Source organism: Diplotaxodon limnothrissa, linkage group LG11 (assembly GCF_057381915.1).
Source record: "Diplotaxodon limnothrissa isolate DT_005_m linkage group LG11, D_limnothrissa_male_GT1.1, whole genome shotgun sequence".
NCBI lineage: Eukaryota > Metazoa > Chordata > Actinopteri > Cichliformes > Cichlidae > Diplotaxodon > Diplotaxodon limnothrissa.
The window spans coordinates 18,185,236-18,212,156 of NC_140606.1; the positions used below are offsets into that span (position 1 = coordinate 18,185,236).

Sequence of the window (26,921 nt, forward strand, 5' to 3'; positions counted from 1 at the left end):
ATGGAAACCCCAAACGGGCACATCATATTGGACACTTTGCTGTGTCACAGACATTTTCACACATGCAAAATGACTGCAGTGACTTCTGAAAGCTTTTGCTGCATGGTTGGTTTTTATAATCTCATTGCAGTTCAGGTTGCATTATTATTTTTATTGTGGCCTGCTATAGACTAAATGCAGTTCCAACGATCATTACTTAATGAATTAATGGTGGGCTTGAATCTCATATAGGAGACAATTGCACCCCTTTTATTCAGTGATTTTTGGTCCTTGTATGAAGTCACATGTATCCGTTTGTGTTAATGCTCAACTCCCAGTGTATTCCGGAGTTGGAAGCCAATTACCGCAGGACGAAGATGGGAATCGAGAACAAGCTGTATAATTAATGAGCTTTCAAGGTGCTGATAAACAGATTGTATTACCATTGAACAGCGTCAGGCTAGTTGTGTCACCTTTCTCAAGTCTTTATGCTAAACTAAGCTCATTAGCTGTTGGCTGTTTTCATGAATGTTAAAAATATGTTTTGTTTTGTTTTGTTTTTTTGTTTTTTTGTTGTGTTCCTATAAAACAGAAAAGCATATTTCACAAAATGTCTAAAAGATCTTAAATTGGAAGTCCTGCTTATGGCCGTTATAGTACTGTCCCGTCTTAGCTATGACCAATTTCCATTTTTCTTTAAAGGGACGGTCCCATTAAGGTACTGTTGCTGTCATGGTAATGGTAGCTATGGATGTGAGGGATTTGTATATGAAACAATAAATCTTTGCTGCCCTCACTGGTAGTCACCTACCACTATAAGGACTTGCATAGAAGGCTGCTGGTAACAGCTAGCATTGCTAATGTTGGGCATAATGAGTGTTTTTGTTAATTTTAGATTAGCTGATTAGTATAATTTGTAAGGCATGATTAAAGCCACTAGATACTTTTTCAGTTAGGAAATTATTGGCTAGGAATGATCCTCCAGTCTTTGACCTTTGGAGTACTCGACCCTCACACATTAGTGGTGCCTTCTTAATCGCATTTTATGGTCCCTCAAATGTGTCTGCCTGCCTATGTGTTTATATTTGGTCAGTGAACAGATGAGGGTTTTTATCCACCGCAAATGTTGGTCCAGTACATTCCTCCAGAATCCCAACTACATTTCGCTGAATGCAGATGATGCCGGTCGGATGCTGATTGGTTGGCAAGTGGGCTGGAAAAGGGAAGTGAACAACAGCAGAGTTCACAAGAAATGGAAGAAGCATGAAAAAAATCAATAAATGTACAATATGAAAATTACAGGCTGTGACTGCAGTGGACACTTCATTGTTTAACACTCAGTTTCACTTCAGCTCTGTGGATGTTAGAAGTTCGCTCTCCTGTGCCGCTGGCTGATGGACCAGCAGAAGTACAAGCAAGAGTAACCCACAGACCGGTTGAACCACATATTTTATGCACTGGCTCAATCAATAACAAACACTCAGTTGGTTGGCTGACCTTTGTGAATGACAGTAACACTATTAAGACTTTGTTTAATGCTTGCAGTTGCCATATTTCGCTGGTATACACTTCCTTCTGATGTTTTCGTGCAGTGCACAGCAATATGTGACCTCAATACATCACCTGTTTAATGGTTTCATAGAAAGAGCCACATCTGTTTTTCTTTCTTCCTTTTTTTTGTGTAATATATTTACTGATGCTGTCTGGATTTCTAACCTGGTATCCCCTAATACTGTGATACAGCTTAAGCCTAGTGCCCAGCGCTGAGTTTGCGTGTGTTATTACTACCAGCTGATGTTATCTTGTCGCTCCAGAGGGAAACCACGGGTAATGCCAACCCCCCTCCCTCCTCCCTTTGATTGCTCTGCCTTTGTCTGTGTCGGTCCTTACTGTATTCCTGTTAGAGGGTTTCCACTCTGATTTTTTTTTGTTACCTTGGTTGTAAAAATGGCACTCTCACCTCCTCTGCTCTCTCTTTTTTTTCATGTGATTCACTGTCTCACTCTTTAATCTCAGTGGTCTACAGTGATATCCGATTTGCCCACAAACTGGCTCACAATCAAATAGCTACACACACACACACACACACACACACACACACACACACACACACACACACACACACACACACACACACACACACACCCAACCTCCTCATTGTGTCTGGCTGGCATGCTGATGAATGAATGAGCCCCTGTGGTTCCTCCTTATCTCTGTAACCTAAACACGGACACAGCTCATAGAGGATGGTGTGCAGGCTGTGGCACTGCTCTAAGGGGTGACCCGTGTTATTCCCATGTGTTAAGCTATAAAACCATGATACATATCCTGGACCTGGAAATTAGAGTATAATCCTAATCTGAAAGCATAGTCATTTAATCCCTGTGCCTGGCCCTTTGAGTGCTTGATCAGTCTCAGATATGTTGTGTTAGCAGGTTAGCAGCATTTTAAACTTGTTAGGGACAGAAGCTGCACACAGAAGTGATCTATGGTGCCTGATTCAATATGCAAAAATGCTTTTTTGGGTTTAGTCTGGAGACTAATATGTCAACTGCTGCATGGATTTTCTTTTTTGCTGTGATGTGTGCTGTGATACATTTCCATTGCTCAAGCTTACATGGTCTTCTATTCATTATTTAAGACCTTGTGCATATATGCTGACAGCTTCTTGTCTGACTAAAAGAAAAAAAAAATCAGCAGTAACACTGAAAATAGAATAAAGCTTGAAATGTAACATAATCAGACTCCACAGTTATTGATGCCTCGGCTCATTGCAGCTGTGGTCTGACGAGACCAGCCAATCAAATCTGTTCAGGGAAGTAGCACTGTCAGCCACCTTTGTTCCTCACTGCGCTCATCTCTCCAGCAGTAAAACGCAGAATGATGAACAGGCAGTGATAAAAGAAAATTTATGTCTCTCGTTCAGTTCTCTTCATGGCTGCTGGTGTAGTGTGGGAGGGATATGCACTGCAGGATGGTTTCATTCATAATCAGAACACGGTGCATTATTAGCCATTTGAGCTGTCTCCATTATTATTGTGCAGTGTTTGGCATGCTTCCCTAAATTATATAAGTGAGCATAAAGATACTGATGTCTTTGCTTATCTGGCTGCTGCTACCTTTTGCAAAATTACAGCAGTTCTAAGGTTTATTTAGATGTACACAGGCAGTGTTATTTTTCTCAACTGGGGTTGCAGACAGAAGACCAAACTGTACATAATCATGTCACCTATTTTATAACCAATGCTGTACTAGGAAAAGGTACTACATACTGGCGTTGTGCTGTGGTTTTGGCATAGCGTGAGTCTGCAGACGTTAGAAGAGCAGACCTCAGCTGCACCGTCAGCAGCTTATCTTAGCTGTGGAGAATCAATATAAAATAAATGATTTCTCTGCCTGAATATAGAATGGTTAGGGGAGCCTTTTCTGGAGCCAATTTAGGTTCAACTCGACCTCTACGCAAATCCCACCGGTGATTACTTCTGTGTTAGTCCGACTGAGTCTTCCTACTCTATCAGTGGAGATAAGGGGTTATCTTTGGCACCAGAGGCTTTTCCCACTGCAGGCATATGGCAGGAACACAGAAGAGCGCGTTTCCTCTGCTGACGAAAATTATCTGTTTGCTTTGTGGATGCTTTAAAATATATAAGTGAAGGGATTTATCAAAATGTGCAAACAAACATATAAATACAGTGTTTAAGGCAAAAGCAGGTTGAAAGTCAACATTTAGTTTAGCAACTTTTATACTTTAACACGACATGAGCTCTCTTAGACAACCTTTCTGTAACTCGTCTTCAGGAATAGTTCTCCAGGCTTTTATAGGGACATTCAAAGTTCTTCATTGAGTATTGGCTGCCTTTTCTTCCATTCTGCTTCCATAATGTTAAGTTCCAAGCTTTAGGGAGGTCAATGGTTATGTTAATGCTTATGGTGTTCCACTGAGTGGCAGTGTGTTTGAGATCATTGTCATGCTGACGAATGAAACCATGCCAATCAGACACTTTCCAAATGGTATTGCATTCTTGATCAAAGTCTAAAGGTACTCTAATGAGTTCCTAATGCCATCAAATTTTTGACAAGTTCCCCAACACTGCAGGCTGAAGTGCAGCCCCAAGCCATGACAGAATTTCCACAATGGCTGTAGACACTAGTTGTTATACCTCTCTCCTGACCTCCTCTTGTACATACTAACAGCTAATTTTAACCAAAAATTTAAATTTTGGGTTCATCACTCCATCAGTCTTGTTGCCACTTATCTTTCAGTCCAGTTTTTTTGTAATTTGGTATACCTGCACCTCTTCTCCTTGTTTCCCTTCCTTAAGAATGGCTCCTTGACAGTGATCTGTAATTAGTGTTATCCCGGTTTTGTCTTTCAGACCTAAAAAATTTGATCCATGTGGGATTACATTTCAGGACAGTCTCTGAAACAAAAACTTTGCAAATAAGTGTAAAATGAGAATTTTTTTTCTTTGTTAAATTTAATTTTAATTTTATAAGCCAGCTGACAACCAACCAGCTGCTATCGCAGCACAGTTTTAGTATTTTAGTGCTGTAATGACCTTACATTAAAGTCACGTTACAAAAATGCAGACAGACTGAACAAACCATAATAGAGAAAGAATCAATCAAGAAATTGTCATGGTTGAAGGAAGCACTATAGAGCGAAAGGCTTAGGCTTCAAACTTTCCAGATTTTTATCTAATTGAACATCCAAATGATGCACAGGAACAAGTCTGATACATCAAGTCCCGATTCCTCAAATTACAGGACCAAACTTGGTCCTCTGCCACCATCACTGTCCCAGATTCCAAAGGGCAGATGTCCTTTGCCCATGTTTACCTACATAATATTAGGCAGGTGGCTCTTCTGTTATGGCTCACAAGTGTAATAATATTGGATCCATGAGCCACAGTATTGCGTTAATTTTTTTAAGGCAGTAAATAAAAACAAATTGAATTCAAGGAGCGTTGGATAAGCGACTATAATAATAAATGACTATATTATTATTATAATTGTCTTTTTCATTAAAAATAAAAAGGGTGGCGCACCATGCTATTGAGTATTCACTGATCTATTTAAATCCACTTCTATACTATTGACGCAATGAATCCAAAAACCCTGGCGACCCGACCCGCTCGGATTATGTATGAAGTAGACGTGGCACACATGAAGGTATCTGCCTTACTGATTATATTGTAGTATTTTCCTTTTTATAATAGCTGCTCCGGGCCAGTGATCATCAGCCCATCTCTTACACTGAATTACACCATCCCTGATCGCTCCAAGATACGAGCAGACAGTGGTTTGAGTCTATTGGTATGCCTTCTCTTTACATACTCGCCACATATATATGTGCACACAGACAGTAGCATGAGCAATTATATGTGCTGTACATACAAGAGAGGAGGTACCAAAACAATGAATTTCAGGTTGCAACAGTTTTTCCTCTGTATATTGCTTTATGATGGCATTCAGTTTGAGATAAAGGCTGAACAAGAAGGAAAAATAACCTGAGCATTCTCCTTCTTGGGTTTTTCTGTGCCACGATTATTTTTTTCTTTTTTAATATTCATACATTCCACGGCATAAAGACGAGCATACAAGTCTCACATTTGTGCATAGTATTTAAAATACAGTGAGGCACAATGAGGCCACAGAAGTATGGGCACATTAAGAGATTATGGAATAAAAGAGAGGGAATGAGAGAAATTCACTGCATTGGCTCCACGGAGAGCTGATGGATTTCAGTGTACTAACAGCTGAGAGGGTCATCACAGCAGCATTTGTTTTGACAGAGATAAAACAGCTTTGCAACACTTCCCTTCATTAAATGTCTTCTCCTGTGATTGTATTTACATCATGGCTTCTTATCAGCAAAATAGCACTTAAGCTCTATTAAGTTATTTCACTGGGTTTGGTCTACCACCGCCCTCGCTCGCCTTCACCCACAGTCTCCCTCTCTGTCTCAATGCTGCTCTTTCTCTCTGTCTCTCTCCCCTCTTTACTTTTTGTGGTGCATAGACTTAAAAAAATACTCTTTTATTGTGCTGTGTTGACAGTTTGCAGCCAACATCATGACTCGTTAATGTTAGACATAGTGAAGGACATGTCTGGCATTAGTTATGCAATAAAGAGTCTGTGTCAGCAGTGGACTGAGGGGATGTTGTGCTGGCTGTGCGCTATCCACTGACTGAACATATTTTGGCTTCAGCATGAAATGAATGAAACAATTAGTTAAACACTTTACCTCCCTGCTGCCAAAATTTCTGGTGAGTCATAATTTGTCCAAGAGAAAAAATGATAGGCTTAATTTTGGCTTTGGAGGGTAGAGTTTCAAGCTAATACCAGCATGCTTGATCAGAAGCTGTACCCACAGGCTCTATGGGTCTATTACGTGGACATAAATACCTGCTAATTAGTACTAAGGCCTGAGAGCAGACTTCTTGGATGGTCTGTTAGTACAACCAGCCATACAGCAAGCCATATTATCTGGCAGATAGCTGCACTGAAAATGCTAGAGGAGGCAGCACACAATGTCTAACTTCATGACTCCATTTAGCACAAGTGAACCCTAACAGACAACTGCTGGCTACAGGAACTCACATGACCTCTTATCCCCACACTGGTGTTGTTCCTACAACCTCATAATAATGATGTTCATCCAGGATCAGCATTGCAGTTGACTACTGTCTGAGTATTCAGTTAGCATTAGCTAAGAAGTAAGCTAAACACAAGTAACCAAAATGTGGCTAACGGACAAACCTAGCTTGGTGGTATATTTGTTGGATAAGGAAAACATTTTAAAATGCCTACTATTTGTTCCGGAAGAGAGGTTTATATAAACAAAAGCATTTTATATATCTATAGATAGATTATTATGATGATGCAGGAACAACACCAACACCAGGACATCAGATACGCCACCAGTGGATCAACCTGTGAGTCAAAGTGGCCATGCTCTTATCTTTAGGCCCTTTTGAAGTGTAAAAGGGTGAATACATTTTAAGAGGTGAATTAGCTGAAGTGACTCATTCTGTTTTTAGCTTAGGGGTCTTATTCTTAGGTGTATTGACTCTCTCTTGGAGCAAGTCACCACTTCAGTTCTTGGCACTGCCACTCTGGGTTGATTTCTCTGCTCTGGGACACATAAGTATCTTTGACAGTGCCACAAATGTTGTTGCTTTTTTTATTTTGTTTTTAGTTTTAATTCTGGACATTTCTCTCACCCAGAACAAACCAAAGGAATACATTTGACACTGTGTGATTGATGGCTACAACTGAGTGTGAATGCACCCCAAGACATGATGGATGAATAAAGCATTTTTTGGTGGGGGGAAGATTTCCTGTGGTTGAGTGCTGCCACAGCTGAATGGCCGCAGATGAAACGCTGCTCTGTGTGGCTCCGGTTCCTACAGAGATTCAGGCTAACTGTAGGCCAGACTGAGAGTTGTTTTAAGGGTGAGAAAACTCATTGACATTCTCAGGCAAGACTTGGCACCGCAGTGTACGGCTTTCATGTGCGTGCGTCTATTAGTGTATTCACAAATGTGTGTTTGCAGTATGGGGCAGCAGTTGCCGTAGCAACGCAAAGTGTGTTTGAGTGGATAAATGGGTTGGCGGGCGGGAGACGGGAGGGGGGTGTTGACAATTTGACAGCCAAAAAATAATCTACAAATGATAAAAGTATGAATGGACTACACAACACACACACACACACACACGCACACACACACGCACGCACACACACACACGCACAGTTTTACACTTTTCCGATCTTGATTTATTGCTAATCTTTTAAAAGTGGTTCGAGGTCTTCTTGGCCTGTACTTCTTTGTGCTTTAACTGCAAATTTTTTTTTGTTTGTTTTTTGGTTTTTCTTTACATGTGCACGAAGCAAAAATGATTTGTATCTATAGCTCTGTGTCAGATGTTTGTGTATATGTGTGCGTATGTGTGTCTGTCTGCCGGTGATATGTATTTCAGGCCAAGAAGACAAATGGTGCTTTAGAGCTTGTGGCAGTTATCTTGCATGTGAGCCACCAGGATGTGTGTGAATGCTAGTGTGTCTCTATGTGTATTACAGTGAGAGAGAGAGAGGGTGTGTGCAATAGCAGATGCTCTCTCTGGTCTTGCAGACATGCTTCAATGCTGCTGCCATCTGGTTGGCTGAGTAGAGCTGAACGCACGATGGTGGTCGCTGTGAAATCACTGGCTGATGGGAAGGCTCAAGGCTTAAATCCACTTAAGACAGATAGCAAAGACAGAGAGAGGTAGAGGGGACATTGCAGAGGGGGGGGGGGTCATGGGTCGTTGTGCCTTTGTCCACTTTAAAGTGCAGATGGAGAGAGTGGTGCGCTGAGAGAGTGCCGAGGGGCGATCATGCAAATCAAATCAAATCAAATCACTTTTTATTGTCACATCACATGTGCAGGCACACTGGCACAGCACATGCGAGTGAAATTCTTGTGTGCGAGCCCCACAAGCAACAGAGATGTGCAAACACAACAACACAAACGAGCAAAATACAAGAATGGCCAACCTGAAACTAATAAATATATGTACAATATATAATAGTGTATGCATTTCTGGATGTGTATACTAAATATTTTCCTACGTGTGTGTGTGTGTGTGTGTGTGTGTGTGTGTGTGTGTATACACATTTTTACAAATTAAATAGTAAAAAAATAAAATAAAATAATAATAATAATAATAATAAAATATATAAAATATACAGAGTTGAATATGTGCAAAACAAGTGGCATTTATATACAGTGTGGAGTGCATAATGTTGAAGTTCCAGTAGTGAAGCTGAGGTGTCTATGACGTGTTCAGCAGTCTGATGGCCTGATGGAAAAAGCTGTCTCTCAGTCTGCTGGTACGGGACCGGATGCTGCAGAACCTCCTTCCTGATGGAAGCAGTCTGAACAGTTTATGGCTGGGGTGACTGGAGTCCTTGATGATCCTCCCCGCTTTCCTCAGGCACCGCTTCCTGTAGATGTCTTGGAGGGAGGGAAGCTCACCTCCAATTATCCGTTCAGAGCACCGCACTACTCGCTGGAGAGCTTTGCAGTTGTAGGCGGTGCTGTTGCCATACCAGGTGGTGATGCATCCAGTGAGGATGCTCTCAATGGCACAGCGATAGAAGGTCCTGAGGATGCGGGGGCTCATGCCGAATCTTTTCAGTCTCCTGAGAAAGAAGAGGCGCTGCTGCGCCTTCTTCACTGTTTTGTTTGTGTGTACTGACCACGTAAGATCCTCAGCCAGATGTACTCCAAGGAACCGGAAGCTGCTCACTCTCTCCACAGCAGCGCCGTTGATGGTGATGGGGGTGTGTACTTCTCTGCACCTCCGGAAGTCCAGGAGGTTGACAGGAGGAGGATGGCAGGAAGGAAAGCTAAAGGAAAAATTGAAGAGGCCGTGGCAGCTTAAAGTTTGTGAAACACTTTGAATTTGTTATAAGGGGTGCTGAATTTATCCTTTTCAAAGTATGTGACTGACCTGCATTACTTTAATTGATTTAATTTAAGTACTGGATTATTTACAGTTCTTTAAATTTACAATTTACAAAGACCGGACATGTAAGACGAAACCTCAGTCACATGGTTACTCTACTCTACTCACAGTCAGTGAGTTCTTTGTAATGACCATTTGCAAGAAGACGCTGCTCATAATAATATAACTGTATAAGGAATTGAGATTAAAAAAAATACAGCTTTTATTCCAGTAACTCAATCAAGAAATTGATAAAGTAAATAATGATCAAATATAGATATGTTGACCTTTAATCAGAATCAGGATACTAATCTCCCAGAGAGAAACTGCTTTAGACATTAATTTGGGTCTAAAAAATAATTATAATGACATCAACAAGAATATATTTTTGTTAACTTTGGAAACTCCCTCCAGAGCCACAGAAGACATTTTAGAGCAGTTTCCACTAGTTGAATACTGCCCCTGGTGATGACTAATCTCAACTGTGTAAAGCAGCTGGAGAGCCCCTTTAACAGTTCCCAAGGTTAGACAAACTCGTTGCAATATAAACTGTAAAGTTATTGCCCAAATTATGGATTATGTATATCCATCTCAGTTGCATCAGTTACAGTCTCTACACTTTCCTCAGTTGATATTAAACTAAAGTGATCTTTAAATAAAATTTGTATCTTTATTTACCCCTTAAGGAGAAATGAAATGTATTCCATCACTAGTACACCTGCAGGCACATTGTATCTAAATGAGTGCTACAGTGCAGAAATGATACTGAGACAATGACAGGAGATTTGAGAGTAGCAGCAGTGACTGGTGCTCTTTAGAAGAGGTTATCTTTGGCCATACAGGCTGGCCTGTCTGTCTCCATCACATCAAACCATGAAAGCCTTGCCAGTGAAGCTGAGCCACAGAGGCCTGGGAACCACTGTCATTCCTTTAAACCGTGCCTTTCATCCCTCTGTTTCTCTTTTCACGTCTATAAAAAAAGATTTTGACAGTCTCTAGACTTGCTTCAGTGTTTTCTCTCTTCCTGTCCTGACCTTCAAATCAGTCATTGTTTCACGAAACCTGTTATCTCTCCTCCTGTTTTGTTTGTATTCTTTCACTTTGCTTTTCTGCTTCTAAACCTTCTGATCAGTTTTCTCTAACTTCTGTTCTCTTTTTTTCTGCTACCTCCATTTTCTTTTTGTTTGTAGTGTGTCAAGCTTAGCTGATCTAAGCTGTCTTTCTCTGTAGCCTGCATGTTAAGATTGTGAATGTTTTTGAGTTAATTCAATACTTGTGGCATTTGTGGCAGTTTTTCCCTAAAAATCTGATTGGCTTTACCAAAATTATTTAAACTGTAAGTATGACACAGATAAACAGTTTGGGCTATTTCAGCTCTGACAGAAGGAAGTTGAGTAACCAACAACAAATATACTTTTTTTTTTCTTTTCTTTTTTCTTTCAAGTAAACTGAGCATATTAGGACTTCAGACTCTTGGTCAGACACATTTAATGGAGAACATGTTTTTTGTTGTTGTGTATTTTTTTTTTGGCCCTCTGCATGTTAGATTTCATATTTTGGGTAAATAGAGCACAGGAATGACATTTAGCAAAGGTCTGGGGCCAGAGGTTGATTTGGGGTTTTGGCTATTAAGGCATTTTAGTCCATGCGGTGTGAGCCTAACTGCAGAAATCATGAAAATTTAGAGGCTAGCCAATTTAACAGTTCATCAAGAACGTAATATGCCGATAAATAGAGCTGGGCGATATGAGATTTTTTCATATCACGATATGTTTTTTTCATTTCAGGCGATAACGATATCTATCACGATATAAGCCAAATAACTATATTTGTAAGATTTAAATGTGCCGTTGCTCACAAGTAAAATGTGAAATAATCAGCAGCTTGTTTTTATTTAAATATTTATTTCCCATAATAAGTTCAACAGGGTAGATGTACTTAAGGAACATGAGACTTTTTCAGATAAATAAAGGCAAATATTGCAAACTACACAAAAGGCAGCCGCTAAAGCGTTTAAGTTTCAAAATAGAACAAACAAAACAGACTAAATTGTCAATTCCACTTAGAAACAAAATATTAATTCTAAAAATAAATTTTAGTTTGTTTTACAGAAGAACAGACAAAACTGACTAACCTTTGTCAATATCAAATAAACTGAGAACTAAAAGGAAATTCTCAATCTCTCCTTGTTGTATAGCTTAGCTTTTCAAACAGTTTTAACAGTTACTTTAGTCTGACAAAAGCCGAATGACGAATTAGCGCTTCCAGTCAGAGACTGAGGCTACGTCCACACGTACACGGGTATTTTTGAAAACGGAGATTTTCCGTTTTCGTTTTAAAAAATAATCCCGTCCACACATAAAGGCAGAAATGAAGGAAAACGCTGCTATGAACATGCCAAAGCAGCAAGTGGCGCTAGATTCAATAGAAACAATAACGTGGCGCACAGTGTGACGCATGCACCAGTTTATTGTATTTCCAGACTTGCTTTCGGCACAATTTACAGTGCACGCTACTCTGTTTTTGTCAGACTTGAAATAGCCAAAATACCTTCACACTACGGAACTTCTATGGCTCTTCCGTTCGACAATCTCTCCGGCATTGGAACCATCATCTGTTTTCTCTTCGGTCGCGCTCGGTTGATTTTTCTAGTCGGCACACTCATTTCCTCCATTACGCGCTGGCTCCATTACCCGCTGGCTGTTTCCCAAACAAACACACGTGCGGCTTGGCACTTGTGCTGTACGTAACAAGTCACGCGACGTGACGCTGCGGCTGTGATTGGTTCGGCTCTGCGCTGCTTAATTTGGATTGGCTGACCTTTTTTTTTTTTTTTTAACAGGACAAGAGCGGCGAGGTCTATCGCGATAGCTTAATTTCTCTATCGAGTAAAAGTTATATCGCGATACATATCGTTATCGTTCTATCGCCCAGCTCTACCGATAAATGATTAGTGTAAAACAAATATCTCTTCCTGGTGTGTATCTTTGCTGACCAAGCAGGGTGTTTTCTTTGAAAAGGCTGGCAGTGTCCCTCTGAAGTTTTAAAGGTCAACCTTTGCTGTGCTGTGATACTTTTTGGCAGGAGAAAAAGCAGTGTTATGATCCATGCCTTTGTCTTTAAAATGTTACATTATGTCTTTTTGATGTTAATCTTTTTTTACTTCTTAAAGGTTGAAACCTTTGTTCTCCTGTTTGTGGTGCCCGTATGATAAAATTTGTTCACTTTACACATCCAACTTCCTCCCTGAATTGGTTTAGTGGAAGATGGATATGGACGGATAGCCTGCCTTCAGGTGCAATATGTCTGCAAGCCGCTTTGCAACCCACATCAACCCTGTTTTAGGGCTTGTCTGTTCTTTGGGTGTTATACTTTTGACATCTGTACGTATATACAAATTAAGGTGGGGGTGGTCCCACAACATGACTGCAGATAAATAGCTTTTTTTGACTGTAGTAATCCTGACTGAAATTGCATCTTTTCCACTGTTAATATTACGAGGAAGATCTCCAAAACCACATTATACTCCTTGTGAGGCATCAAAACAATTCAGCCAAATGACCCTTCAAAGCTGCTTGTCTGCTTGAAAGTGTTGCTCAACCAGGCATTAGAGATGTGCCTGGTTGAGCCTTTCACAGACCAGCAACATAAGTAAGCTCTGCCCTCGCTGTGTTCCATCATAAACACACATGATCAAGACAGTTTATTCAGCAGGGAGAAGCAACACAAACACAAAGTTTGCCTGCCTAAACCATCTTTTAAACATGAATTCTGGGCATTGTTGGGCGACTCGAGGTGGGACATCACGCGAAAGTTGCCTTTTCTTATATACAGACATCTTCTTACTGCTTTGGTTTAAATAAGGGAGCTACCTCAGTAGAGCTTGCAGGAGACTGTATACATGAATACCACTTGCTCCTTGCAGATTAACTGGACCATTACCACCACTGTTCTTACATGGGTGCATTCAGGCCTCAAAAGGACTTTGTATTAGAGAGCTGGCAGATTAAAGACCATTTAATGTGTGCGTAAGCTCTGCCGGGTAATGTCTAAAGAATGTTAGTGCAGCAGTGCATGTGTATCTTTAGTGAGCTGAGCTGATAAAGAGACTTTAACAAATGTTTCAATGTTATTAGTTCTACGTTTCAAGTGTCAGTGAATCTTTCTGTTACACTCTTTTCACAGAGATGCTTCACAGTCACAAGTCTTTTCATCCTGATGAGTCACCAGAGCAGCTCTTTGTGTTCTTTGCCATTTCCTGGTTCTTGTTGTTCACAGTGTATATTTACAGCAACATACTCATTATTGTCTCTGTTCTCCCCTAGGCTCTCGCATCTTACCGAGCCTACCTCTTGACGGCACGCATTCCTGCCAAGGTAAGAGCAGTTGAGAATAGTATTCTTTACTAAATGAAGAGTGTAGGATTGTGTTAGAAAAGTACTTTTAGGGTTCATTTTTTCCATTTAAATAAATCATATTAAACTGTTGAAATCACTTCAGAAGTTTTGGAACTTCTTGGAAAGTTTTCTGGAAATGGTTTCTGGGATTTTCCTTGCTAACTGGCTTCATTCTCCTCTTTCACTACGTGTTTGTTGCGAGAGAAAAACACAAACTTAAAAAAAATGTATATTAACATTTTTCTGGTTAATTTCAGAATATGAAGACTGAACCAAAAGGTTCATGACCATAAAACCAAAACAACAAGCTGCTTATTGTCTGAATAATGATCAGTGTGTTGCAACTCTTTTATTACACACAGTAGCACTGTTTTCTCTTCATTATTAATGTTGTAATGCTTGTTGCAGGCAGCAGTGTGTGATATTTCCTTACAGCAGAGTTAGCAATTCTGTTTCAGCCATCATTTGCTCTCACTGGTGATACAGGGAGCAGTTTTGGATTTAAATAGATACTTTTAAGTTTGTGTACCTGAAGCAGTTCTAAAGCTTGCTGGCAAATCCTTTTATACAGTGGTGCGATAATGCAGTGCAGATGGTAACTGTCACCAGCACTGAAATATCCCTCATCATCTTTACAAGCACAGTCACCACTACCACATAAAAACCAGCAGTGCAATAACACAACACAGATGTTCATGCAAAACTGCTGTTACCATCACTACATGTATTATCAAGGTTAACAGCAGACTTGTGCTGCTGTTTTTGCACAATAAAAGTTGTTTAAAATAGTTTTGTCCAATCCTGCATCTGTAATATTCTGATAAAGAAAAAAAAATAAGCAGAATGTATTACAGGAGTGTGAAGTGGGTGAGCCAGTGGCCAAGGGTTTACTGGCTTTTCTGGCCATCAAGTACACATGACACACACAGACCCACAAGGTGGATACAGTACCATCCATGCTGTTGCGGCTGCTAATGCTAATGAAACAAAAAAAGTGATTAAGCACGTTTTCAGTGTCAGCAGTTTTCAGCAGTAGTAGTGACTCATTGTCAAAAATAGCCTCTAGCCTGACCACATGCATAACCAAAGCTTGGAGTCATAAACCCAAACAGGGATGTGACTGTATATAGAAAACACCTACAAAATCTGGACTCGCCTGACAGGACAGGAAAGCTTTAACAGTATTTCTCTCAAGTCGCAATATTGCATACCATCTTATTTTAAAAGAAAAAGCTTCCTGCTCTCCAGTGAATAAGGTGCCCTGGAGACAGTGCAGTTGGTTGATTGACTGAACACAGAAAACATCATAGTTCACTCTTTCACATAACATCATTTTCCACTTTGGAAAAGTTTCTAGTGTTATGAGCCACAAGTTTAAAGTCTGTTTATTTAGCTGGTTCTGCATCTGTTTTTTATCTGTCTGCTGTCTTTTGACCAGAGGGATTAGACACCTGCTTTATAAAGAGCCGCCCCCATATCTCATCCTGCATTTGGATCTTTTTCCACCTTTTTTTTCTTGTCTTGGCTTAAACACTTCTTCTGTTGAGAGACAGTTCTCTCTCTTGTAGTGAAACCAATCTTTCTTTGGTTAGCCAGATCACAGCCACAGATCACCTTTCCTCCCCTATTTCTTTTCTCACTCTTATCCTGCCAATCTTTTTCAATAATCCATTAGTTCATCCGTTTCTCTTACGCTGACACCTCTGTTTCCGTCCCCCACTCACTACAATGCCAAAGGTCAATGGGATAACTAGTATCTTGTCTTCAGTGGATTGACTTTATTTTAAATGAATTTATATTACATTAAGCTGACAGGCAGAAGATTTTTTTAAAATTTATTTTTTTAAGGAAAAATTACAGTTTTGTGATTAATTTTGTGATTGACTAATTTTTGCATCAAAAATTCTTTATTTCTATTATTATTATTGTTAATAGTAGTAGTATTAGTATTATTCATTCACTAGTGCCAACTAATGCACTAATGTTATGGGTGGTTTCTTGGCGCCTGTTATTAAAACTAGAAAAAGAGAAAAAGTAAAAGATTGTTACCATATTTCTCCTAAATGTACTTTTCTAATGTAAAGTCTGTTTCACAGCCAAGATCAATCAATCCTAAATAAAGTTTAGCTTCTCCTCACTCTGGATCCTCAGTACTCACCTTCTGTTGAAAGCTGTTTTTTTTTTAAATAATACAACAGATGATTTTGTATTATTTTATGGTAAAAGGTAAATGCATGGATTCTTGTATAGTTATGCATAAAAAGTGGTAATGCTTTAAAACCCTATAGGAGCACAAACTGTACGATGGGGATTTCATGCGTATTGTTTTCCTGAAAGCAGCCCGAGGCCTTAATGTTGAAGTGTTTTTAGTGTATAAAAGTAAAACCTCAGTTAAACATTAGACTGTATATTTCTCCTCTTAGTTATAGCTGAAATCCCCCTCTAGCTCTCTCATGTGCTTGTCAGTGGTTTTCTGTGTGTGTGCACGCTGCTTCGATTGATGCTTTGGCTCCTCTTGAGAAGCTCCAGGGCCTCGCTGTCTGCCAGTGTCTTCCTAAAAGCATGCACACATGCTCACACACACATTCATTCAGATCTTCCTTCTTGCCTTTTGTCTCTGTTTATTTTTGTAGCCTCACCTGTATGCTCTTCAGCTCGGTTGTCTTTTGTTTGATGTCAGAACTAATGGAGTTTATGTAATAAAAGGTCACACTGAGCATACCTTTGATATACAAAACATAGTCAGTGTCCATTATCTCATTAAAACCTGAAATACAAATGGTCAGCAGCATCCTCAATATTAACAGTTATAATAAATACCTTTCAGATAAACTTAGGTGCAGTGTGACCCGTTAGACTGACAGACGGGCAGTGAACGAATGAGTGAATGATGCAATTACTCAGGCATTTGGTTCCATACACCTCCCAGCATGGAGCTGGCCGTCGCCAATGGCTGAAGCCCAGATTTCATCACCACACTGATTTAAGTCCTTTCAGATTACAGCCACACCTTTTTACAGGCTGAAATAAATAAACTGATTGACCTATTTTACATTATGGATACATATTGTAGCAAACAACACTTTGCAGTAACAAATGAGCATCAAAATTAGTGTAAGATTAATTTAGTGTCTTACAGTTGGTAGCCTTCTACCCTGTTAAAACTTACCAAACCTCCCTATATAACAATAACAGCTACTGGAGTCTGTTGCTTTGTTTTATTTGAGAAACATGTCATTAGCTGAGCTGATTTCTTCTGCTGTATTTATGTCATTTATGCTAATTTCTTCTTTAAAAGTCAGTTCACATCAAAGTAAGCGCTGAATATAAATTGGGGGGCGGGGTGTTTTTACACAGCACCTTGAGTGAGAGAGTTGCTATTGTGTGTTTATTGTGGATTTAGTAACCACAAGCACTACGAAACCAAATGCGCGCGCACACACACACACACTGCATACTGTAGTCAGACAGTAGACAGACAGTCTGCTTATCCTCTCCCTCCTCTCATCTCTGAGCCAAGCCTCAGGAACACAGCGCCCACCTGGAATAGTCTGGCCCTGCTCTCTGGCCTACCCTCAGGCACTGTATGTGTTTGTGTGAAAGCAAGCAGCAGAGGAAAACTGCACTCGGTATGAAGCAGAAGGCATTTGTATGCACAGGTTTTCAATCTCATTTAAAAGAATCTGTTTCTGTCCTTTTAAGGCCTGTGAAGGCAAGTCGCTCTGAGTTGCTCTCTTGAAGCAGAAATAAAACATTCAGATGCAAGACTGCTCTAGGTTTCTCTAGCCCTAATGTTTTGATAGACTGTCTTTTGAATGATGATTCAGTATATTTTGTGTTCTGTTTAAGCTGCAAGAGAGCCATACTCATTTCAAACAGTTTAAAAAGTACATTTGAAATTGTGCAAAGCAGGGAAAAGCCACAAGAAGTTGAACAGTATGTGTCATATGTAGTTGTTTTATTTTACTTCCAGTGGACTTGACTGAAAACTGAGATGCAAGTATTTGTGATGAAAAACATGTAACACCAAATATGACTTTAAAACAAGTTCGTCTGTGTGAGTCGGTGTTGGAAGATTAAATTACTGCAACCTGACTTATTAACTGTGACACAGACACTTTTAAGCAGGACTCATTAGATTAGAGTTAGCGCATTACACCAATTTATTCCTAATATTCTTCTTCTCTCTTTTCTTTTTCGGTTGTTATAATTGTTCTTCTTAATACCAACCAGCATATTCTTCAACAGTATGGTAACACTAGACTGTAATAACTTGTAGTTCAGCACGATCTGCACTAAAGCTAAACCAATGGATTTCAGAGCCCGATATTGCCCGATATCAGGTATATGGTAATCCATTGGTGTTTGTATTTATAACGATGATAATTAAAAATGTATAAAGTGAAATAGGGAATGGCAAAACAAGCTTGACGATGTTTGAGTGTTAAAGTTGCATAGTTTATCCAGAGAAGGGTGTCTTGCAAATCCCTTTTTGGCAGCACACATATTTGGAAATCCACAAGCCCAACACCCAGCTGATCCGAGCAGCGTCAGACAGGGTGTGGGTTTAAAAAAACAACTATCTTAGTGAAGTTTAGATAAAAATGTTTATGCTTGTGTGTCTGGAAGAAAAAATATATTGGCTGATATATAGGATTATTCTCTATTAAAAAAAAAAAAAAAATCTGTATTGTTTACGAACGATGACGATACAGATATTTAAAAATCTTGTATCTGCGGTATCTGTGTCGCTGTCACTTCTCATTAGTACAAGGTCATGCCATTGGATGATATTAAAATTTTAATGGGACATCTGTTCTCTTCTTTTAGGTGGAACACTCCTTTAATTATCTGGAGATCCAGGGAATTGCTTGCAACAAGCCAACGCAGGTACAGAAAAATATGAAAGAAAAAAGCTTCACACTACAGTCATTCTCATGTTAAGAGTAAGAACAAAGTTGAAGCTGTCCAGCTATTCCTTTAAATTGTGTTTCCATTTTGTGTTGTTGTTAAAGTGCATCATCTGTGTTATATCTGTAACCTGTCCAGATGCTGTTTAAAGCATTACGATTAAAAAAATGAAGCATTGAATAGTCAGTGAGACAATAGGCACATAAACACACATGCCTAAACTTTTATATGTCAGGTTTTAATATTGTTTTGTTTCTGTGTGTGCTCATGATGTTTTAATCATCAGCATATATTGTACTAATACACTAAATCTGGTGAAAAGACTTTTTATCCTATTTAGGGACACTTCAGCAGGATGAAAAAATAAAATAGACAAATCTAAAACTATGGCAGGAAAACGTCTTAAATGCTGGTATGATCTGTAGAAACTCATTAATTCACGGCTAACCAGAACGGAACATCTGTGCCAAGCTGCCAGTCAGCAGGATTTATCCATAAAATATGATAATCCAGCACTAACCACCCTGTTCCTGGAGCTGAACCTCTGTCCCACTCGTCTGAGAGATGTCAGTCCTCTTAATATCTTGACCGATGGTCTCCCATGTATCAGCAAAGATTATGTAAATTTTGGCCGGTAGAAGAGGCTCTGATCTGCATTTGCATAATTGTAGTGAATGCTGAAATGGTCAGCCAGTCTTGGTTAATACTATTAAATCATTACATGCAGAGATGTGGGATAGAACTGTTGTTACGTAGATAGATGGGTTTTTACATTTTTTTCACTTTAATTATTTTCAGTAGATTCCAGGGAGGTGTTTAAAAAAAAAAAAAGTCAAATATGGATTAAAATGAACAGAATAAGACACATGCATGCAAAAACACACAATACATCAATGTTGAATCCTAACATTAACTGATTATCAGTCAGTTATATCTGATTAAACCAGACCGAAGGAGAAAGTAAAAATGTGTCGGCCCCTTAACTAAATGGGTGCACTTGTGATTGACTTGCAGTGAAGGTGGAATCATTAATTGTTGTGATAACTAATTAAGATTATGTCCGTTAAGCTGTCCATAGAATATGAGCGCGGCTCATTTTCGTTGAAGTTGCCCTCCACAGACGAGGTAAATGAGGTGGTGGCTCACATAGGAAACTGTATGCAGAGGATATGTCCAGGTCTGCCCCCTAGGTGAGTTCAGTGTGTGCGTGTGTTTGTCTGTGTGTGTGTGTGTGTGTGTGTGTGTGTGTGTGTGTGTGTGTGTGTGTGTAAAATGTACAGTATTCACCTGTCTCGTCAGTATGGCTGTGTATTGCAGTGCAGATGTGAGTGTCTTTCATAGATTTGTTGAACAGGAAGCAAAAATAGAAATGCAGAAATGAATATGGACGTAAACCATAAACTTCTATAACCTTTGAACAGTACAGTGTTTGAGCTCATCGTGAGGCTGACCATCATTAAATGTGATTGTATTTTATTTAACCCTTTAAAGCCTGAGCTACTGGCAGAAAATTCTATTTTATAGAAAATTGAGTATTTATTAAACTTTGTGACAAATAGAAAAAAATGTACATTTGCATATGAGTTTTAATTTGTATCAATTCTGCTACAACTGGGTGTGTGTGTGTATCAAATAAGATACAACAGGCATTAAAGGGTTAATACTGCCTTTTGTTATATTTTAAGCAGTTAGATGTTAGTTGGTTTTTTTTTAATTTAAGATCACATAGTTTATTTTTAAATTCCTGCTGTACCATGTAGTGCATAACAGCTGCCTCATCGCTTGCTTACAAAATGTCTGTAGAAAAGTAAGGCTTTGCAAAAGCAGTTCAGTATTGCTTGTTTCAAAAAGAATGAAACTGTTAGTTTGAAACTCTCACCAGCTGCAGTTTTCATAATATATTTTCATTTGACTTCTTTTCTCAGTAAAGTGATGAAGAAGCTTTGCATGGAGCCTCCAGACAGGCTCTCTTCTCTGCAGACTCTGTGGGAGAACAATAAACCTGCTGAACCTGGACCCTGTGGTATGAACCTGTGACTACTGCGTGCATCTGCACACAGTACTGTGCAAAACTCTTCAGCCACCCGTTATTTCTTTATATTTTACTTCCACGGAGCCAGACTTGCAGCCTGTCACAGAAACCCACATGTCTCTCCAGTTATTAAATCTATGAAAAATGCCAAAGATAAAAGTTTTACAGTCATAAAACAGCATTTCTTGACCAACAAGGTGATTCTTAAAGAGCTAACTTGGTGTATGTCAGTAATGTGAGATCTAACAGTGTGCAGTGTGTCCTTAAAAACTGAGTAAACTTGAAAAGTGGAGGACAAAAGAAGTAGCAATGTAATTTCCTTAAGAAAAAAGGAAGATATCCCCCAAAAAAACTTAACACAGGATTTGACAGATTTATCTGGCTCTTTAGATGATCTATCTACTGTTCACTGAAGCCTCATCATCTCTTAGTGGAAGGTTGGATATCAAGAAGCCATTCTTAAGGAAGGAAAACTGTGAGAAAAAGCTGAGATATGCCAAATTGCACAAGAACTGGACTAAAAATCAGTGGCAACGGGTCTGTTTGAGTGATTTAGGGTTAAATCATCCTCAGTGTGTACACAGTAGGTCAGGAGAGAGGTACAACAGAGTGTGTCTACAGGAATCTGTAAAACACGTTATGTTTGAATGTTTTGGGGATGCATTTCAACCAATGGTGTTGGAAATCTGGTCAAAAATTGTTGGAATCATGAACACAGAAATGTGTCATCCGATTTCTATCCATCATGTAATGCTATCTGGTAAGCATCTAAATGCCTTATATACTGTATTTCCATGAATGTTTTCACAGATTTCAATAAATCAATATCAATATATCTACATTACATTTTCTTAACAAAAGCAGGACATGAAGAATGGCTCAAGACTTTTCCAAACAGCTCTCTCTATATATTCTAAATGATGTGTTGCTGCTGTAGTAAGTTTACATGGTCTGTGCAGTGTTGCAAATAATCACGTTTCCAAAATCCTCCTTTCACATGTCTACTTTGTTCTGTTTTCTCTTTTCGTATTTGATGGTCTCCGTCTCTGTGTAGGTGGGTTTTCTCAGATGTACCGATGTGTTTGTGACTGGTTGGGGATGCCTTACAGAGAAGAGGTGCAGTGGGTAAGCATTGTTTATATTCTTTTGTGCAGTTGCACAGATCACATTGACAGATTCTTCTTCATCTAAGCCTCACCGCTGTAGGCTGGATCCATAAACATGCAACAACTTTTGATAAGGCCCAACAGCACTGACACATATATAGAGCCTTATTTCTTGACGCCTTCGTGCTCTTGCTCTTTTTCTCCTACATGAAACAAATCTTTTACTCTCCCAGTGCAATTGCTTTGTTTCTAGAGTCAAGATTAATTAATCGTTTCCTTTCCAGGATGTAGACACTATATATTTAACGCAAGACACCAGAGAACTTAATTTGCAGGACTTCAGTCATCTGGAGAACAGGTGAGTGCCGGCAAAGATCTTTAAATATTACCACCAGTGCAATTTAAAAACTACCATCAAAGTCATCACTGAGTCTGAGATGGTATTGATGAGAGAGATAAAAAAAAGATTTCATGGCTACTCTGACTTTTTCTCTTCTGCATTTGTCCTCCTCCTCCTCAGGGATCTGGTAGCTATAATAGCAGTCCTGGAGTTTAACCAGTGGTTCACCAAGGTCTCTACTAAGGATTACAAGCTGGTTAGTACTTCTCATATTTGAAAATCTGGCTAACACTATGCAAGCTAAAGTCTGAGCACTCCAAAGAAGATTTAATATTCAGTTCTTTGTTAACACTGTGTTAAGAGCTCTGTGGTCATGTCAGAGGATGTAGTTTGCTGAGAGAGTGCTGCTCATCACCAAGCATATTAACAAAGGTAGATCTTATAGCAGCACTAGTCTCTTCCATTCTCATTCCTTTAATATGAATGTAGCTTATATCTTCATTGTGCTGGATAAAAGGTATGCGCTGTTAGTGTTTACCCACAGAACCAGATTTAATCCTATCCCAGGTGTAAGTAGGTAAGAAAGCCGCCCTGCTGTATTTCTTTGGTTGGGTAAACCTGCTGCTCACCGCCTCGCCTCATTGCTACAACTGCGGTACGTTAGTTTCTGCTTTGTATGAGTCGGTATTTGTCGGTAAGGGCTTAGAGTTTGCCTCCATTTGTGATTTATGTCTCAAGTGATAACAGAAAGCGGTTAATTAGAGCAAAAGATGGAGATTTATTCTGTTTTATTGTGGGTCTAAAACTGTGTTGAGAGTGTTATCATGTCACGTTTGGCATATTTTAAATTATGCTAAAGAGCAGAGCTGATTTTCCTTACTATTTTGTGAAAGTTAAAAAAGGGGCACCTAACACTGTTGTTGCATCACATAGATTTCAGTTGTGTAATGTCTGTTTCTTTCTATATTGCATATTTCGATTTTTCCTTCTCTTTGTAAATTCCCTCTAATGTAAGCAGCTTTTCCTCTACCTTTTGCTTATGGTATATAGGGGTGTATGCACAGAATACTTTCCCCTTTGTTTCCTCCATCTCCCCCACCACTCTGTTGACTGACGATCAGTCCAATGTTTTCGTGTGATAAGACTCCTAATCCGTACTAGACAAAGGGGCTCAATGTCTTGGGCTGTTGCCCCCCTGCAGCACTCCATTACCAACTCTGCGTCTCGAGGCTTCGCTCAGTCTCACCAATTACCACACGCAGCTTCCTCAGTCCGAGCAATTATCTCACGCTTCCGTCATGGACAATTTCTTTCGTGCTGAATTTTAAAATCCTGTCCCTTGTGATGCCGTGTTTAAACTTGGGCACAAATGTTCACGCAGGTACATGTGCTAATGTTTGCCCTTCTATTTGAGATTAGTGTGTGGTTATGATGATACGTAAGGCTTTTGTCTTAGTGCTATTCAATTGTGTGTGCTGCTTGAGTGTTGTTGTTTTTTTGGCAGTGTTTGAATTGTATTCTGTGGCTTTACAACCCAGTCCTCTTTGAGTGCTTTAAGGGGGAAAAAATCCTCTTTTCCCAATGTGTGCATATTTGTATAGAGATACTGGGGAAGCTGGAGAAACAAGAGCTGCGAGGATGTGATCTGGAGCGTGATTATTTCTGATTCCCGTTCCAATGGAAATAATAGGAAGTCTGACAGAACAATAAGAGAGGAAGAGAGTGTGAGAGAAGGCGATGACAGCCAGCAGAGCAGTGGGACAGAAACATGAAGGTCAGGGGGAAAGGTCAGTGGACAAAATGAAAGTGAGAAATGCCAGATGAGTAAGGAAACGAGGCAGAAAGCATCACAAGGAGTAATCGTGTTTAACAATTACACCAGAAGAGGGGAACTAAACATTTTAGCTTGTGAAAGTAGACAGAATGAGGCCAGTTGATGCACAAAAAGTTCAACGAGAGGTTGACACTCAAGCTGGTCTGCTTTGTGTTTAACGTTCAGCCGTAGCGTTACTTTAAGAAATACCCTGTGGATCACCGAGAACAAAAACAGTTGATAAGGAGATGTAAAACATTAAATCCACGCGCCTCAAGCCTTAAACTTCAGTCTTGCATCTCTATCGTATAGATAAGGATAAGCAATATCAGTGCAGCAGACTGAGTAATAAAACAAATACAGACACAAACACTCACAGGCAGCAGGCTATCACAGTGAGGGATTTCGCTGCTCATCCTCAGTTCATTCAGGCTGTTTGTCTAGTGGTCTAATCAAGATGCTGAGCCCAGCAATGAGAGAGGAGTAGAGGAGAGGATGGCAGAGGGATAACCCTTTAATGAAGCCATGATAGCGCGGTGTGCATGCGTGCACGCACATGTGTGAAAGCGTGGGACAATTTAGCAGAGTGCAGGGTCAGAACACCACAGCGTGACAAGGTTGTTATTTAATGAGTGGTTAATGGTACAATACACATGCTGACAGTGTCGCCCTGCTGTCCCCAACAGTGTTATTGTGGCTGCTGTGGAAAAGACAAGACTTCTTTGTGTGCCCTCTGCCTCTCTGCTCGCTCCCCTGTTTTTCTCCATTTCATCCATCACTACCCTGGTATCGCTCTTTTTAAAAAAATATAGCATGTGTCATCCACGGTGGCCTCCATCCTTCTTATTCTTTTCTTTAACACTCATAGTTTCGATGAGTAAACATGTGAACAACAGTCCCTTTCTTCCGAGTTTTCCTGATACTGTCTCCTTCTCTTTCCATCATCACTCTCTCCTTTCTCTCCTCCACACTCTAGAGGCCCGCGTTGGACAATACAGGCACTGTTTTGGCCACACTGAGGTTGCTGGCTAACAGAAACAGCCCCTCACTGAAGAAATGTCAGCTACTGTGATTAATAACAACATACTGGCCCTTCTATCATAACGAAAGTTTTTGAGTTTTTCGGTACAGATTATTGGAAGATATATCTGTAGCAATGCTAACTGAATATGTCTGGTGCATGATTTCTGTGTATGTATGACGCAGCACACAGTGAAGTGGGTCAGTGAGCATCTAGGTAGGGCATGGACATTCAGCTGTTGAATCTTTAATTTTGTCTAAATACGAGTGCTTTTCGTCCCTCTGTTGTGTCTCCTGTGGTGTTCAGACCACAGAAGCGAGAACTATTTTTCTCCCTCTTAAGGTGTCCAGAGTCTGAACTCCCCAGTCTCTCCCTTGTCATGCCTAAATGGTCTTTAAGTAGAAGAATTCACTTGTATACTGTTGGGTTTTAATTAGCATAAATAGACTGCTTTCTGGAGAGAGCAGTTGAGAACGAACACTTGCAAAAGTACATTTCTTTATTGTTCCTGTGACCTTCAGTATCGAAGTTTTGCTGTTCCAGATAAATCATGTTCTAAGCCTTGGAGCTTGTTCAGTTCATTTGCATATTTTTATGCTGTGAACAGCTTTGAGTGTGACCCATCATTTTCTGTCCGTTCACACTTTTCGTGTGCATCATTCACGAATCTTTAGGAAAGAATATATTATTCTTAGTATTTTGCTAGAAAAATCAGAAACGGGCAGTGCTTTGAGCTTGAAAGTCAATGTTTCCAGATCACCTTTAATCTTCAACACAGCCTGAACTCTTATAGAGAAGCTGTCCTGTAATTTCTTTAAGTCATCTTCAGAAATGGTTCTTTAGGCTTCTTGAGGGACATTCAAAGCTCTTCTTCTTCTTGGATGTTTGCTGCCTTTTGTTCTTTTCTCTGCCAAGATGATCCTCCATACAGTCTGTAGAGATGATGATTTGAACCAAAATTGTACTAACACATAAAAATATAATGACTTTTGCACAGCTGTTACCAAAATGCTTTGACATATGTTCGTCTTCAGTCTGCAGATGTGTGTGAGCAGATCCTTCGGGTGGTGTCTCGATCCAGTCGACTGGAGGAGTTGGTCCTGGACAATGCAGGACTCAAAACGTAAGAAAATACGAAATGTTAATGTCAAAGACAATTAAAAGGTAGCTAGGACAGTACACATATGTAATCATTAGCACACTTTCAAATCTCAGAACTCCAAGGTCGCTTAATAACAGATTAAAATGAGTTTAATGAATTGAAAATATAGGGAGAATTATGATGTGACTCTCTGATTTTGAAAGCTTTTTCTTTTTTTTGCTATTGAATGAAAAAATTTTGACGAAAACTATTTATTTTGAAAATCCAAGGTTTGCATCCAGAATGAATACAGCTAAAAATGCTACCTCACATTATGGGAGGTGATTTACCCTTTTCAATCTACCCTTTTAATCTCTTAGTCAAAAGTGTCTGTGCTATATGGAAGTGCAATATTAAATCTCTGGAGTGACCTTTTATGTTGACAGGTCGGACATTACTTGGGTCAGATTTATGATTTCGTGTAATTTAGTTTTATACCTGCTTGATATAATAGTAATAAAGCCCATTTTTAATGAGTGTCACAGCAAGAGAAAACTGTTAATGTGTTTGAAGCATTGTCATACACAGACTCAGTATTTTCAGGTTCAAGCTATGGGATGACCGAGATCTACATACGGAAAACTGCAGCAACATTGCAGAGGGTACCGCGATGTTAATTTGATTTAGCTTCCGTCAGATCTGTGAAGGAAATGGCTGTGCATCACATTACTGGATCCAGTTTTGTTAAT

General features: G+C 39.6%; 1 protein-coding gene across 3 annotated transcripts in view; it reads left to right on the forward strand.

The window, feature by feature from the left end:
* Positions 1 to 26,921, forward strand: part of LOC146622566 (F-actin-uncapping protein LRRC16A-like) — an 80,525-nt gene that overhangs the window by 13,948 nt on the left and 39,656 nt on the right. For all 3 annotated transcript variants that reach the window (XM_085365239.1, XM_085365238.1, XM_085365237.1), the window contains exons 3-10: positions 13,797 to 13,847; positions 18,699 to 18,758; positions 19,848 to 19,969; positions 20,705 to 20,802; positions 21,866 to 21,936; positions 22,202 to 22,275; positions 22,438 to 22,513; positions 26,126 to 26,214. In XM_085365239.1, the coding sequence (XP_085221365.1) occupies positions 13,797 to 13,847; positions 18,699 to 18,758; positions 19,848 to 19,969; positions 20,705 to 20,802; positions 21,866 to 21,936; positions 22,202 to 22,275; positions 22,438 to 22,513; positions 26,126 to 26,214 (641 nt within the window). The remainder of the gene's footprint in view (positions 1 to 13,796; positions 13,848 to 18,698; positions 18,759 to 19,847; positions 19,970 to 20,704; positions 20,803 to 21,865; positions 21,937 to 22,201; positions 22,276 to 22,437; positions 22,514 to 26,125; positions 26,215 to 26,921) is intronic.